The 13,271-nt window shown below is 51.7% G+C and overlaps 1 protein-coding gene across 4 annotated transcripts; it reads left to right on the top strand.

Moving 5' to 3' along the window:
* The first annotated feature begins 8,232 nt into the window (after positions 1-8,232).
* On the top strand, positions 8,233-12,771 carry LOC138812158 (P2Y purinoceptor 1-like). Of its 4 annotated transcripts, none has more exons than XM_070000093.1 (2): positions 8,233-9,440; positions 11,496-12,771. In XM_070000093.1, exon 1 carries the CDS (start codon positions 8,285-8,287, stop codon positions 9,404-9,406), a length of 1,122 nt encoding a protein of 373 aa, XP_069856194.1. In that variant the 5' UTR covers positions 8,233-8,284; the 3' UTR covers positions 9,407-9,440; positions 11,496-12,771. The 4 variants fall into 4 exon arrangements, with proteins under 4 accessions (XP_069856194.1, XP_069856192.1, XP_069856193.1 ...); XM_070000091.1 differs by having other exon boundaries at positions 8,257-9,440; positions 11,623-12,771; XM_070000092.1 differs by lacking the exon at positions 11,496-12,771 and adding an exon at positions 11,356-11,431 and having other exon boundaries at positions 8,257-9,440.
* Positions 12,772-13,271: the final 500 nt, after the last annotated feature.

The following is a 13,271-nucleotide window of genomic DNA, read 5'->3' as shown; positions in this document are numbered from 1 at the left end:
TGTGAGCTTTGTTGTTATCGTCAGAGACATCTTGAGCATATTTTCTTAGAGTAATAGCGACGCATTTAATTTTATCAGGGTCTCAAGTTTTTAATTCCAAATGTTACTTATCTGTCGCAGGCTTATGGACAAGCCATTGGCTTGTGTGTAACAACTTTGCATCCTTCAACCTTTCCATAATCACCTACTAGTTCCAGGACAGGTTTATTGCTTGGATGATCATGCCACCTCTGAACAAAGACAGCCTGATGATCACAGTGCCAACGTAACTAGCCAAGGGAAGGTGCACAGATTTAGACGGAGGAAATGAAACCATCTTTATTAGAAAGTAGGCAGAATTATTTTCCCTGTTTCTTGTTCTGCTGGGTGCTTTCTTTGTTGATATGTTTGTTGTGGACTTTTCTTCTTTAGCCTGTTGGCTGTGATGGATTACATTAATTCATTTTTGCATAGTGAATCTGTCCTGCAGTCCTGTGATTGAATATTCTTAGTGTGGTGTATAGTTTTTTTAATACACTATTGGATTTTACTTGCTAATATTATGTTGAGCTTTTTGGCATTTATCTTCATGAGAGAGATATCTCTACGCATTCCTTTTCTTGTAATATTTTTATCTACTTTTCATATTTTGGTGATGCTGGCCTCATTGAGCAAGCCAGCAAGAATTCTTTCACTTCTAACTGTTACAGAAGTGGCTAGGAAGAGTTGATCTAATTTCTAGACCTGGGCTGTTCTGCTTTTTACGGTTTTAATTATTGACTCAACTTCCTTAACTAGACCTGTTCAGATTGTTCAAAAGTTTTATTATATCCTTTTGATATATTGTAATTTACTGTCTCACATGAGTTTTGTAAATTTAGGTTATTATAGGATTAATTTTACTTCAAATGAATATTAGGGTCTTAAGAAATATTTAACTGCTGACTGTTAGCACTCAAAACTCTAACTTCTTATATAATACTATGTTTACTAGCTGTTAGATGAGTTAATATTTTTATTTTTATTGTTTTTGGGTCCGGTCGTGGGACCTGAACTCTGGGCCTGGGCGCTGTCCCTCAGCTCTTCAGCTCAAGGCTAGCGCTCTACCACTTGAGCCACAGCGCCACTTCCAGCTTTTTTCTTTTTGCTTATGTGGTGCTGAGGAATCGAACCCAGGGCCTCAGGCATGCAAGGTAAGCGCTCTACCACTGAGCCACCTTCCCAGCCCCCTATTTTAATATTTTTATCGATATCCACAGCAGAAGACTGTGGAAACTCCAGGTATTAAAGCAGAAGAAGTAGAATGAACTAACGAAAAACTGTAATTTCATTATGAAAAAATGTTCTTGTATTCTCTGGATAGTGAGAAAAGAGCAAAGCCTGTCATGTCATGCTAGAGAAGGCAGGGAGCAGTTAGTGTGTCTTGCTGTCCCCTCCTCTGCTTCTCAGCCCAGAGGTGCACCGCGGTGTTGATGGCAAAGCAGGTGAGCTGGGAAGAGAGCTGAGTACCTCCTCTCAGGACAGTACAGGCTGTGACCAGTACAGGGAAGTGAGTGTAAACAAGCACTCTGCTGTTACCCTTGCAGATAAGCCAGACAGCAAGAGCCTGGCATGTAACACTCATTGCGAGCAATTATCTATGTATTCCTGTACCTTGTCAGCCTTTTAGTTGGAATGATGAACGAAACTGAAAAGACAGGTAGGACAGGGAAGGCAGTAAATAGCACAAAGGAAGACCAGGAGGACGGAATATTACAGAAGCCATGAGACCAAATTCTCTCACCTTGAAAGAAGGGTAGGTTTTGGAAATGAAGACTTGGGGTCATGGGAAGCCACGGGGAGGCACGGGAAGCCACAGGAAGGTACAGGAAGCCACGGGAAGACACAGGAAGCCACAGGAAGGTACAGGAAGCCACAGGAAGCCACGGGAAGGCACAGGGAGGCATGGGAAGCCATGGGCAGGCATGGGAGCGATGCTTTTGGCTCCTGGGCCTCGAGGCTGGCAGGGCCATGTGCTCCGGAGCCCGGAATGCAGCCAGGCCTCCGCCTGCACACTTGTGCTTTGTGCTCATTTTCCACACTGAATATTTTCTTTCTCTTTATGCACTTCCCGTTGCAAATGTGCTGGAAGCACAGCTCATGTCTACATTTACTGCTCTACTCTAGCCAGTAAGTGCCTGACTGAAAAATCATTCACCACGTTTTCCTCTCCAGGGCTCCCTCCTGCTCCACCCCTGGGCTGGGATGTGGCTGGGCCAACTTTTATACACCTTGCTTTCCCCCTCGCGGCCCACGGCATTATCCCTGCTCTCCCACAAGGTCTCTTTATCCCCAAGATTCAGATTCTTTCCTTTGCTTCAGTAATACTCGATGGATTTGATCTAAGCTCCACACCACTCCCCCTCCTTCGGGAACCCCTGCTCTGTATCCCAGGGCCTGCACGCCTCTCCCATCCACCCTCCTTCCTTCCCAGGCTCCATCGCCAGGTGGAAGGTCTCACAAGACTTTCTGCTGCGCCCCAGCTACATTCCTTGCATCCCCTGATTATTCCTCCTCCTCCTCCTCCTCCTCCTCCTCCTCCTCCTCCTCCTCCTCCTCCTCCTCCTCTTCTCCGTGTCATCAAACGGCAGCATCTAATTTGTGGACATCCACTCCCTCTGACATTTCCACAGACCTAACTTGCTTTACTCTGCTTTTTAAATTTGTGATCTCTGCCTTTCTCTTTGGCTCGGGGCTGGCTCTTTACTTCCTGAACCACAGTTCCAGTCTGGCATCTTGTTGGTTAATAGGAGTTTTGAGCATTTTTCTTCCTGGGCTGGCCCTGTAGGTCTCAGCCTCCTGGGCCGCTGGGATTACATGGGTGAGCCACCAGCGCCTGACTCAAGGAGGGTTTTGTGAGACTGGATGGCTTGTTTCCTTTGCTCACACTGGGCCATGTGCAGCCAGCCTCCTGCTCCCGGCCCTCTGCTGGCCTCCCGGCCCTGCCTGCTTTCGCTCCCCAAGTCCTCTTGTATCTCCAAGTCCTCTCATACTCCTGAGTCCTGCTGTACCCTCCTCCCCCAGCAGGCATTTGTAAGCCTCCTATTCCCCCTTTGTTCCTCATAACCTGGCCCTTTACCCCAGCTATAGAAGGCATTCTTTCCTTTTTTGTTTTCAGCACTAGTCTACACGTGGCTCCCCATGGCTTTGGCTGGCAGGACCCTAGCCCATCCCCAGAAAGAACCGTGTGCTCCGTCTGGGGTCCATTGTTTGGCGCTGGGGAAAGGCTCCAACCACTTGGGCCCATTTTCTTCTTTGAAAGTTGAACTGAACTGGACCATGCTCTTTCATCTTTGCTCAGGAGTTAGTTGATCATTGGCAAATGACTTCTGAACCCAGCTCCGTCTTCCTCGCCCTGCCCTCCCTCCCCCACTCCCTTCCCCCTGCCCCAGGCTCACCCCGAGTGAATGCATGCACAGCTTCTGAACAGCTCCTGGCACAGGTGAGTCACTGTTCAGATTCCTAAGTGCTGAAGGTGCACTAGTTTGCACAGGAGCAGCCATAGCCTATTTAAGTGGGTGCAGCAAAACAATGGCCACATGATATTTTCCTCCTCAAAGGCAGTTGCTAGAGGAGCTGAGCTTGGAGTCTAGGGGGAAGGGGTTGGTAACAGAAAGTCTTGAGCCCTACCAGGAGGGCCTTAATGGCTCCTCAGGGAGGGTCTGCCTGGGGCTATGAATGCACAGTCAAGTCAAAGAAACTACTGAGAGACTCAAAACAGTCACTACCGGGCGAGGAAGGTGAGTTTTTGCTTATTGTTAACAGTACCATAATCCTTAAGATAACATTTAGTTTCGCATAAGGCATCTAGAATGAATTTGAGATTCGGAGGTCCTGCTGAACCCTACGTGGGAAACACGAATGATATCCCTAACCAGCTGACCACTTCTGGCCTCAGGCATGGCCTCCATTCAACGCTGGGACAGTGGGCCTCTTCTAAGTCAAATCTTGACTGATTTCTATGTGGTGTTTTATTTTTCCATGGACAAGGGACTGGACTCTTCCCCCCTTCAGTGTGCTGCCTCTTTGGATGCTTTCTTTGGCTAACAATAGGTGATTCTAGGAGAAAAGGTAAAGTTTGGCTTCTTGTAGGAAGGCAGACAGGAGCTGGCTAACAGAAGTTGCCAGCCTTCCTGTAGGAATCTCAGCTGGAAGAAGCCCCAGAGGCATTTCTAGAATGAATCCAATGCTCACCTACACACTTTACCAGCTCTCAGTGAGTGCTCTGCTCCCTCTTCCTCTTCTCCTTCCAGCCTTGGGTGAGCCCATCTGTTTGCCTTCTGCATCCATGCCCTGTGCTGAGATCCCTTCTGAGAGGAGCTCCAGGGGTCAAGGACAAGTGTGTGATTGAAGGGAGCAGCTGGGCCTCAGGGTGGGACAATCCTGTCATTCTTCCCAGTTCCCACTTTGCAATTCCAATCTGTCCTGGCCCCGCTCTCCTCCAGCAGAGGACATCCGCTGGTAAGCCCTTACACTGCTTCTTCTCCTGTTTCTCTCTCTGATTCTCCTATGAGAACGGGAAAAGAGGTCTCGTTTTTTGACGGTGTGTGTCGACAGCGTGCATGCTTTTACCCTGACTCTCACACGAGCTCCCAGATTGCCTCCTCTAAGCCAGGGCATCTCCCCCCACTGGAAGCGCTCTGGCAGCTGTGCAAGCCACTGACTCTTTTCTCAATTGGCTCCCAGAATCAGGATCTGGCATTTATCTATATTAAAATTAGAGGCTTGATACTCATCAGGCTTTTCTCCCTTCTCCTGGGGCCTCAAGTAGAATTTTTCACTGTCCTCCCATGCTCAGTACTTCCTGGAGTTTCTGCTATTTTAAAGAAGGTGATTTAAAAAGGAAGGTTTTGTGATGATATTAATGAGAATTTGTGAAAATACAACACGGGCAGTCTATTTATCAGTCAACAGCTGATCAAAGCTGACTTCCAGTACCTTTCTGTTCGGATTGTATGTAAGTTTTGGTCAATTTTTATGAAACCCACATAGGAAGGTGGAATGTTTGGTAGGTTATAAAGCACTCTTCTGTCAGCATCTCCACATTTGGTTGGTGTTCAGTCCCGATGGAAGTCTTTGGGACGCCCTTCCTGCACGCCACCTGTAAGGACACTAAAAGCACAGCTTTCCTATCGGTGCCCAGCCTGTAAGTTCTTTGCATTTCATCACGGGACAGGGCTTATGTGCCCGAGGGCTTTAAAAAGAGGCGGGCTAATTAGAAATGACAAAATAATGGCATTTGCAGGGAAATGGATGGAGCTAGAAGGAATCATTTGAGTGAGGTAAGCCAAGAGCAAAGAGACAAACGGTACATGGTCTCCCTGATAAGTGGATGCTAAATCCAATGTTAGGTGATACGACAAAATTAACAGGACTTAAGAAACAAAGAACTCCCACTCATCTGGTCAAACCACTACTAAATATCCCCATGCTGCTGATCACATGTATGGTGTATATGTGTACACCGTTATATGTTATAGACTGTGATAGACAATTTGCTCCAGGAAAGTTAGAATGAACTTGTGACTTTAAATGAGCATCATTAGTCCACAATACTGTGAAATTTGGGAAATTATGTAATCACTTAATTACAATGAAAAAAAAAAGAACCTCAGGGAAGGTAGGGAGGGAAGGAATGGTAGGGGAAAAACAATGGAGGAGGTAACAATGTCCAATAGGAAGTGTACTCATTATCTTGCTCATGTAACTGTAACCCTCTGTATAGTATCTTTACAATAAAAAATTTTAAAAAAAGAGGCGGGCTAAATTCAAACCCTGTTTCCAGTGTGTGACTACAAATGACCACTTACTTCCCCTACCAGTGTCATCACTCCTAAAATGGGGTGAGACTGTCAACTGCTAAGGATATTCGCAAGAATTGAAAAGCAAATGATGCTTATTTTTTAGGGTGCACATTGGCTGAGTATAAAGTAGATCTATTAGGACTGCTATGTTACATGCTGTTATGGCTAGCTGTGGGCATTCCAATGTACACCACTGACGGGACTGGCAGCATCCTGAGGGCAGAGTGGCAGGGCCTGGTACTCCACTCAATCAATCACATCACCAGCACTCGTAGACAGAGAAAAATCGTGGGAACCTTGTGCAACCAAGGTTTGACATATGGAAACTCTGGGAAATGGAAAATTGTCCGCATGGAGAGGTTTGGTGAAGAAGCAACAAGTAGAAAGGTGATTGGTGGGCTAGACAGGGTACTGGATGGAAGGAAAACCCAGCAGCCTCATCTGTCTGCTTGGACTTTTCTTGGCATCTTCATTGTTCTTCCTCCTGGCTCTGGGGCAGGTTTCTCTATGGTGACAGAATCTTCAAGGGGTAAGGGAAGGAGGAAAGGAGGAGGGAGCTCTCTAGGTCATGTGTCTGGCTTTAAGGAGGTGTGTGTGTGTGTGCGTGCGCGCGTGTGTGTGCGGGCCTGAACACTATCCCTGAGCTTTTCTTTGCTGAAGACTGGATGGAGCTCTACCACTTGAGCCACAGCTCCACTTCCGATTTCTGGTGGTTAATTAGAGATGAGTTTCGCACACTTTCCTGCCTGTGCTGGCCTCGGTCCATGATCCTCAGATCTCTGCCACCTGAGTCATAGGATGACAGGTGTGAGCCACCTGGCCCTCCGAGTACTTTTAAGGGTACACTTGTCATATAACATTGGAACCAGAAAGACTCTCTAACCTGTGTGTTTTGTGGATGTTTTGTCCTTGGATTGTTTGTCCTCCAGGAGAGAAGCCTGTGTTAACACGTTACAGAAAAGGGATTGTAAGAAACCCAGTTGATAATTAAAGTTTTTAAAATGCACAGCCTCGTGTTTCGTGTTTCCATTCTCAGTGGTGAGGGCGGTCCGGTCTTCCTCTGCAGGGAACTTTTTAGCGCAACTGCAGATGATCAACTCAATTTAAAGAAGTGAGGTACGAATAAACCCCAGCTGCCATGCCTGCCTTTGGAACAGCGGGCTGGAATTAGCGCTGGGCTCTGCGGGGCGCTGCGGTCTCACCCAGCCAAGCCTGGCCGCTCAGCAGAAGGCGCCGGGCGGGGCCGGAGGGCCTCGGCCCGCGGGTGGCGGGCTTCTCTCTCCGGGGAGTCCGCGGCTCCCCGAGCCTGGGGAACAGGAGGGGGAGCCAGACGACCGCGTGCCCCGGGGCCCGGCCTCCGCCAGCTGCCCGGCCGGGGGCGCACCAGGGCCGGGGTCGCTCGGACCCGCCCGGACCTCCACGGGACGCTGACCTCACCTCCCCAGGACCCCGACCCTCCCCGCAACCCCTTCCTCTCCGGGATCCCCGACCTTCCACAGACCTCCGACCCTCCCTGGACCCCCGACCCTCCCCGGGGCCCCCGACCCTCCCCCGATCCCCGGCCTCCCCGTGACCCGCGACCTCCCCGGACCCCCGACCTCCCGGGACCCCCGACCCTCCCCGAACCCCGACCTCCCCGGGACCCCGACCCTCCTCGAACCCTGGCCTCCCCCGGACCCCGGCCTCCGCTGAGCCCCTCGGCTCCCTCCGGAAGACCCTGGGCCTCTCCCGGGGACTCCGCGGGGCGCGCGGCGGGACCCGCCGGGGCGGGCACGCCCTCCTCGGGCTGGGCGCGGACTCCGGGCACTCAGGCTCCGCCCCCCTCCTTAGACTTCAGGCGCCCTGCCCGCCCGGCATTGGGAGCGCGGCTGCCTCGCGGAGGGCCGGGGCTGCGGCGCAGGGAACCCGGCGCGGGGCAGCGGCTCCGGTGCGGGGCGGGCGCGGACAGCCGGGCGCGGGGCGGGAGGAGGCTCGGGGCGGGCGCGGGGTGGGCGCGGGGCGGAGCTCGGGGCGGGCGCGGCCGGAGGAGGAGGAGGAGGAGGAGGAGGAGGAGGAGGCGGCGGCGCGGCGGGCGCCCGGCTCCTGGCCCCGGCTTCCCGGGTCAGCGCGAGGACGGCGCTGCAGCCGAGTTGACCTTCGGGCGGCGGAGGCGGGCGGCGCCCTCCGCGCGCGGGGAGAGCCCGGCCGGAGCCCCGCGGGCGGCGCGGAGCCCGGGGCAGCGCGGCGGGAAAGTTGGCGGCGGAGCCCGCGCGCCGCGGCACAGAGAGACCTCCCCGGGCGGCCCGGGGCAGGCTCGGCGGCTCGCCCCGGGCGGGTTTCATGGCCGCCGGCGCGGGCGAACCCCGCCGCCCGCCCAGCCCGCGCGCCCGCTTGGCCCATGCGGCCCGCGCCTCGGGCCGCCGCCGCCCGCCCGCAGCCCGCGCCCGCCCCTCGGAGCCGCTGCCCGGGCCGCGCCGCAGAGCATGACCGCGGTGCCGTGGCCGTCGGTCCCGAACGGGACGGATGCCGCCTTCCTGGGCGGCCCCGCGTCGGTGTCCGCGCCTTGGGGCAACGGCTCGGCCGCACCACCGGCCGCCGCGTTTCGCTGCGCACTGACCAAGACCGGCTTCCAGTTCTACTACCTGCCGGCCGTGTACATCGTAGTGGCGGTGGTGGGGCTCGTGGGCAACAGCGTGGCCATGTGGATGTTCGTGTGCCACCTGCGGCCGTGGAGCGGCATCTCGGTGTACATGTTCAACCTGGCGCTGGCCGACTTCCTCTACGTGCTCACGCTGCCCGCGCTGGTCTTTTACTACTTCAACCGCACCGACTGGGTGTTCGGCGACGCGCTGTGCCGCCTGCAGCGCTTCCTCTTCCACGTGAACCTGTACGGCAGCATCCTCTTCCTGACCTGCATCAGCGCGCACCGCTACAGCGGCGTGGTGCACCCATTGCGCTCGCTCGGCCGCCTGCAGCGCGCGGGAGCCGTGCGCGTCAGCGCGCTCGTCTGGCTGCTGGTGGCCGCCGCCATCGCGCCCATCCTCTTCTACTCGGGCACCGGCGTGCGCCCCAACAAGACGGTCGCCTGCTACGACACCACCTCCGACGAGCACCTGCGCGGCTACTTCCTCTACAGCCTGTGCACCACCGTGGCCATGTTCTGCGTGCCGCTCGTGCTCATCCTGGCCTGCTATGGCCGGATCGTGCGCGCGCTCGTGCGCAACGACCTGGACCACTCGCCGCTGCGCAGGAAGTCCATCTACCTGGTCATCATTGTCCTCGCCGTCTTTGCCGTGTCCTACATCCCCTTCCACGTCATGAAGACCATGAACCTGCGCGCCCGGCTGGACTTCCAGACCCCGGAGATGTGCGCCTTCAACGATCGCGTCTACGCCACCTACCAGGTGACCCGCGGGCTGGCCAGCCTCAACAGCTGCGTGGATCCCATCCTCTACTTCCTGGCAGGGGACACGTTCCGCAGGAGGCTCTCCCGGGCCACCAGGAAGGCCTCCCGGAGGAGCGAGGCCAACCTGCAGTCCAAGAGCGAAGACCTGACCCTCAACATCCTCTCCGAGTTCAAGCAGAATGGAGACACCAGCCTGTGAAGGCACGCGGGGCCGGTGCCCGCCCTCCTGCACGGTAAGGCCTCTCCCGGGTACTCTCCCGGGCCTCCCTGGGTGGCTTCGGTCACTCAGAGCACATCCTAGAAAGTGGTTTGTAAAACCCACAGGGACTGCTGGAGAGGGCACGTTCACACTCTGCCTCCTTTCCCTCAGTCGTCTTTGACCAACTGGAGCCAACAGTGGTTGAGCTTTTCCTTTCCCTTCTGCCTCCTGCGTGCAGGGGCCTCTGTACCCACAGGCGTCAAGCCTCTCCAGGAGCTGGAGCCCTTGTGTAGGATGTTGGTAGAGTTCCTGCAGGGAAGTTTGCCCATGCAGCTTGGCTTTTGGGTTTGTCCAGACTCTGTTGCTTCCAGCCATAGATTGTGACGGCCAGAGCAAGCTGAAATCCCCAGCAGAAGACAATACTGAGCACACACAGCTGCAGCCCTGGAGCTGGTGTGCCTCAGCTCCGAGCCACATCCAGGGTAGCAGCCTACTTCTCTGTGGGAAGCTCATAGGAAAGCCTTGGAAAGAGAGGCTGTCCTGATCATTTCTGGGAGGCCATCCCAGGGGATGGGGGGTTGGCAGCCTGGGATGGGGGTTGGCAGCCTGGCTGGCATCTCACCTGCAAACAGCGCAGGCTTCCTGGGGCCCCAAGCCTTCCCTGGCTCCGTGGCTGGGAGGCAGGGCCCGCCAGGGACAGCTCTGCTTCCCAGCCAGCCTGAGCCTCTCTCCCCTGTAAAAAACAGTGCCCAGAAATGGCAAACTCAGGTCCCAAGCATTGAAGGCTGTGGGACGCAAGATAACAGACATTTCAGCCTGAAGAGCTTGAAGCTTTCCACACCACAGCGGGCCAACTTTGCTCAGAAGTGGCAAAGGGGGGTGGGAGGTAGATGGAAGGGCAGGAGGTAGTGGGGCAGGAGGGGATGGGGAGGGGGACTAGGCGAAGAGAGGGAGAACCCTACATGAGGACTTTTAAGTCAGAGTGGTAAAGAAAGGTTCCACTGGCTTCTTCAGAGTGTTAGGAAACAGCAAATGCAGCAGGACAGGAGATAATCTTTTAATACATTTTATACCTGAACATTTGGGTTTGGGAAAGGAAAAGAAACACATGTGGAAGGAGAAAAATGGAAAACTCTTAACTAAAATCTGAAGTATCACTGAAACAAAGTAAGCTGTAGGGAGTGCTAAACAAGCCACTAAGAATTGAAAATGATGGCATTGCTTTTCTGTGATCTCTGGCAGGCATGAATAAAACATTTGTAAAATGTTTCAGCAACTTGAATAGTAATTTTTAATGAATGATGAATTGCTGAATTTACAGCCCTCTGAGAGGTCAAGTTTTATGTAAGGAGTGTAGTAAAGAAACACAGTAACTACAGATAAAGGGCATTTTTTTTTTTTTTTGGTTGTTGGAAAGCTGTTGTGCAAACAGCCTGCACCAGAGGCTGCAGCTGAGGCTGAACAGCTCTCCGAGTGACGCCTGGGGCTGCATTCGGGAAGGAAGCCCCGCGGTGTCCTGTGGGGCTCAGTACTGGTTATCAGTTCTTGCCAGTCATTCCCTGGGTGGACTGAGGGTTTGTGAGGCTTTCTGTATCACCTCACTGAAGAAAAGCTGTTCTTAGCCTGCCTGCACAGTGATTCTTCCACGCACTCGGTTGTTACTCGTAGGATTCCAGAACTTATATCAAGAAGCAGCCTCCTGTACTTCATTCAGTGTGACAAGATCTTCAAGGCCCTTACATCGAAGGTCCATACAAGACTGTCTGTTTCAGTACCTAGAAGACAATACCGACCATATGTGTTTACTCCCCTGACCCCTTGAAACATGTAAATATGTGTTCAGTAAAATAAAGAATGGAAGCGCCAGGGCCTGTGCTGGTATTTGAACTCACAACCTAATAGACACATTTCTGTAGCCATTTCTCCTCTTTCAATTTTCTTCCTTTTAGGTTTCTAGTTGCCCAGCCTGGGTTTGAGTGTGTGAAATATTGTTTCAGCTTTTGGGGTGTGCGGGGTAGAGGCAGACACTGAAGACATCCTTTCATTACTTGGTATGTTTTTTTTCTTTTCTTGTTCTCTCTTTCCCTAGTGCCAGAGATGGACTCAGGGTCCTGCGCGTGCTACGCAAGGGGTTTACCTAAGCTACATCCCCAGCCCAAGTAGATCATGATGCATGGATGCGGGCAAATGGTTACAAGGATGGCCTTTCTTGTCAGCTTCTTCCAGGAGGAGAATCCCTGAAGACCTGTGTTCTTGGCAGAACATGCAGAGGATGAGCACAGAGCGCCAGGAGCCTGATCCACGCATGCAGCATGACCACACACGTCCTCTGATATTAGAGACGGAAGTCTGGAGGCCTCTGGATGGAAGGATAGCTACAGCTGTGTTCGCCTTAGAAAACAAACCATTTCACTCTACAAAGAGATTTCAATATTAAGTCCAAGCTTTTCTGAATGCTTAAAAATTGGCAGCTCAGCTCATGAACATGGATTTGTCATGGAAATAAGATGAAGATGAAATGCAGTGTGAAGGTCAGAATTCGGATGGACACCTGATGTGGTGGGACGCCTAGCCCTCAGAAGGCCAGTCTTGGTGGATTTTCAAGGTTGGATGATGTCCATCTGCTGAGGCCATAAGGGAAGCAGTAAAACCACTAGGCAGCCACAGGTGTGCAATGTCTCCTGTATTTTCTGTCTTTAGTCAGTCCTTGTCAAAAATTCCTACAGGGTTGACCAGCTGTGAGCTGGCCAGGTCCCAGCTCTGCGTCTTCTCTGCTTAGACAGAACACAAATCTCTCTTTGGTTGGATGTTGCCGTGGATGGTACTTGCAGCAGTGGGAGCTTCGTGAGTCCCTGTACCAAGAGGGGTGTTGCTTGTGAGGTCTATTGAAACTGTAACTTTGCTGGTCAAACTGTAAGCATTGTAATAGTATTTATTGACAAGGCTCATGATCAGTCTTTTGCTTGTACAGACTGCAAGCGCCTCTTGGAAGCACAGTATAGAGATGTAAATTATATTTATTGCCATGTATAATATTAATGTCAAACTAGTGTGTTTTACATAATGTACAATGCCTAGGTAAAGTGAGAATTCTGTATTGTGATGCTATTCAAATATTGGAACTTGAAATATTCAAGACTTTGGTTTTTATTTTGGTAAAATATGAAAAGTCCATATTGTAATATAAGTGATTATTTTTACCTAGTAGTACATTTGCATGTCTGCCTGCTTCCGGATCTATTTCTGCAGATTAGGTTTGGTGTCCGGTTATGATTAGTACAGAGTATAATAAAGCAGTGTGTGTGTGTGTGTGTGTGTGTGTGTGTGTGTGTGTGTGTGTGTGTGCGTGCGCGTGCGCGCAGAACTCCTATTCCAAAAGCCAAAGGCTTGTTGCAGATATGACCTCTCAGTGTAGAAGGCTAGCAGACTGCACATTCTTAGATACAAAACTAGAAGTTAAGGACAAACTTTGGGGAGATGGAAGAGAAAAAGCTAACTGGTACAATCAGTTGCTGCTACTTATTTCTGAACTGTTTTTGATTGTGTTTCTTCTTAAGATTTAATAGAAGAATCATAATTCCTTTAGGGTTTATATGTAACACACTACCAATTATTGCTGTTGATTTCAGGCTGTTTTCCTTTGGCAACTGCTAACTTTAATTCTCTAGTGGTAACTGTATTTTGGGGCTTCCAAGTTTGACAACGTGTCTTTTTTCTCTGTTGTACATTGTATCTTCTACATCAACATACATTAATATGAATATGTTACATATCAAGGTTTGTGAATCTTAATTATGTTATGGTTTAGTGCTTTTTTCAAAAAAGCACTTTTTATTTTTATATTACTGATTTTAATAGCGATAGC

This window comes from Dipodomys merriami, unplaced genomic scaffold (assembly GCF_024711535.1).
Source record: "Dipodomys merriami isolate MVZ:Mamm:240054 unplaced genomic scaffold, mDipMer1.0.p SCAF_56, whole genome shotgun sequence".
In the NCBI taxonomy this organism is placed as follows: domain Eukaryota; kingdom Metazoa; phylum Chordata; class Mammalia; order Rodentia; family Heteromyidae; genus Dipodomys; species Dipodomys merriami.
The sequence above is the reverse complement of the archived record's forward strand: the minus strand, read 5'-3'. Positions and strand labels throughout refer to the sequence as shown.

Coding starts and splice junctions, on each gene's coding strand:
- LOC138812158 (XM_070000093.1), top strand. CDS start 8,285: ATGACCGCGGTGCCGTGGCCGTCGGTCCCGAACGGGACGGATGCCGCC.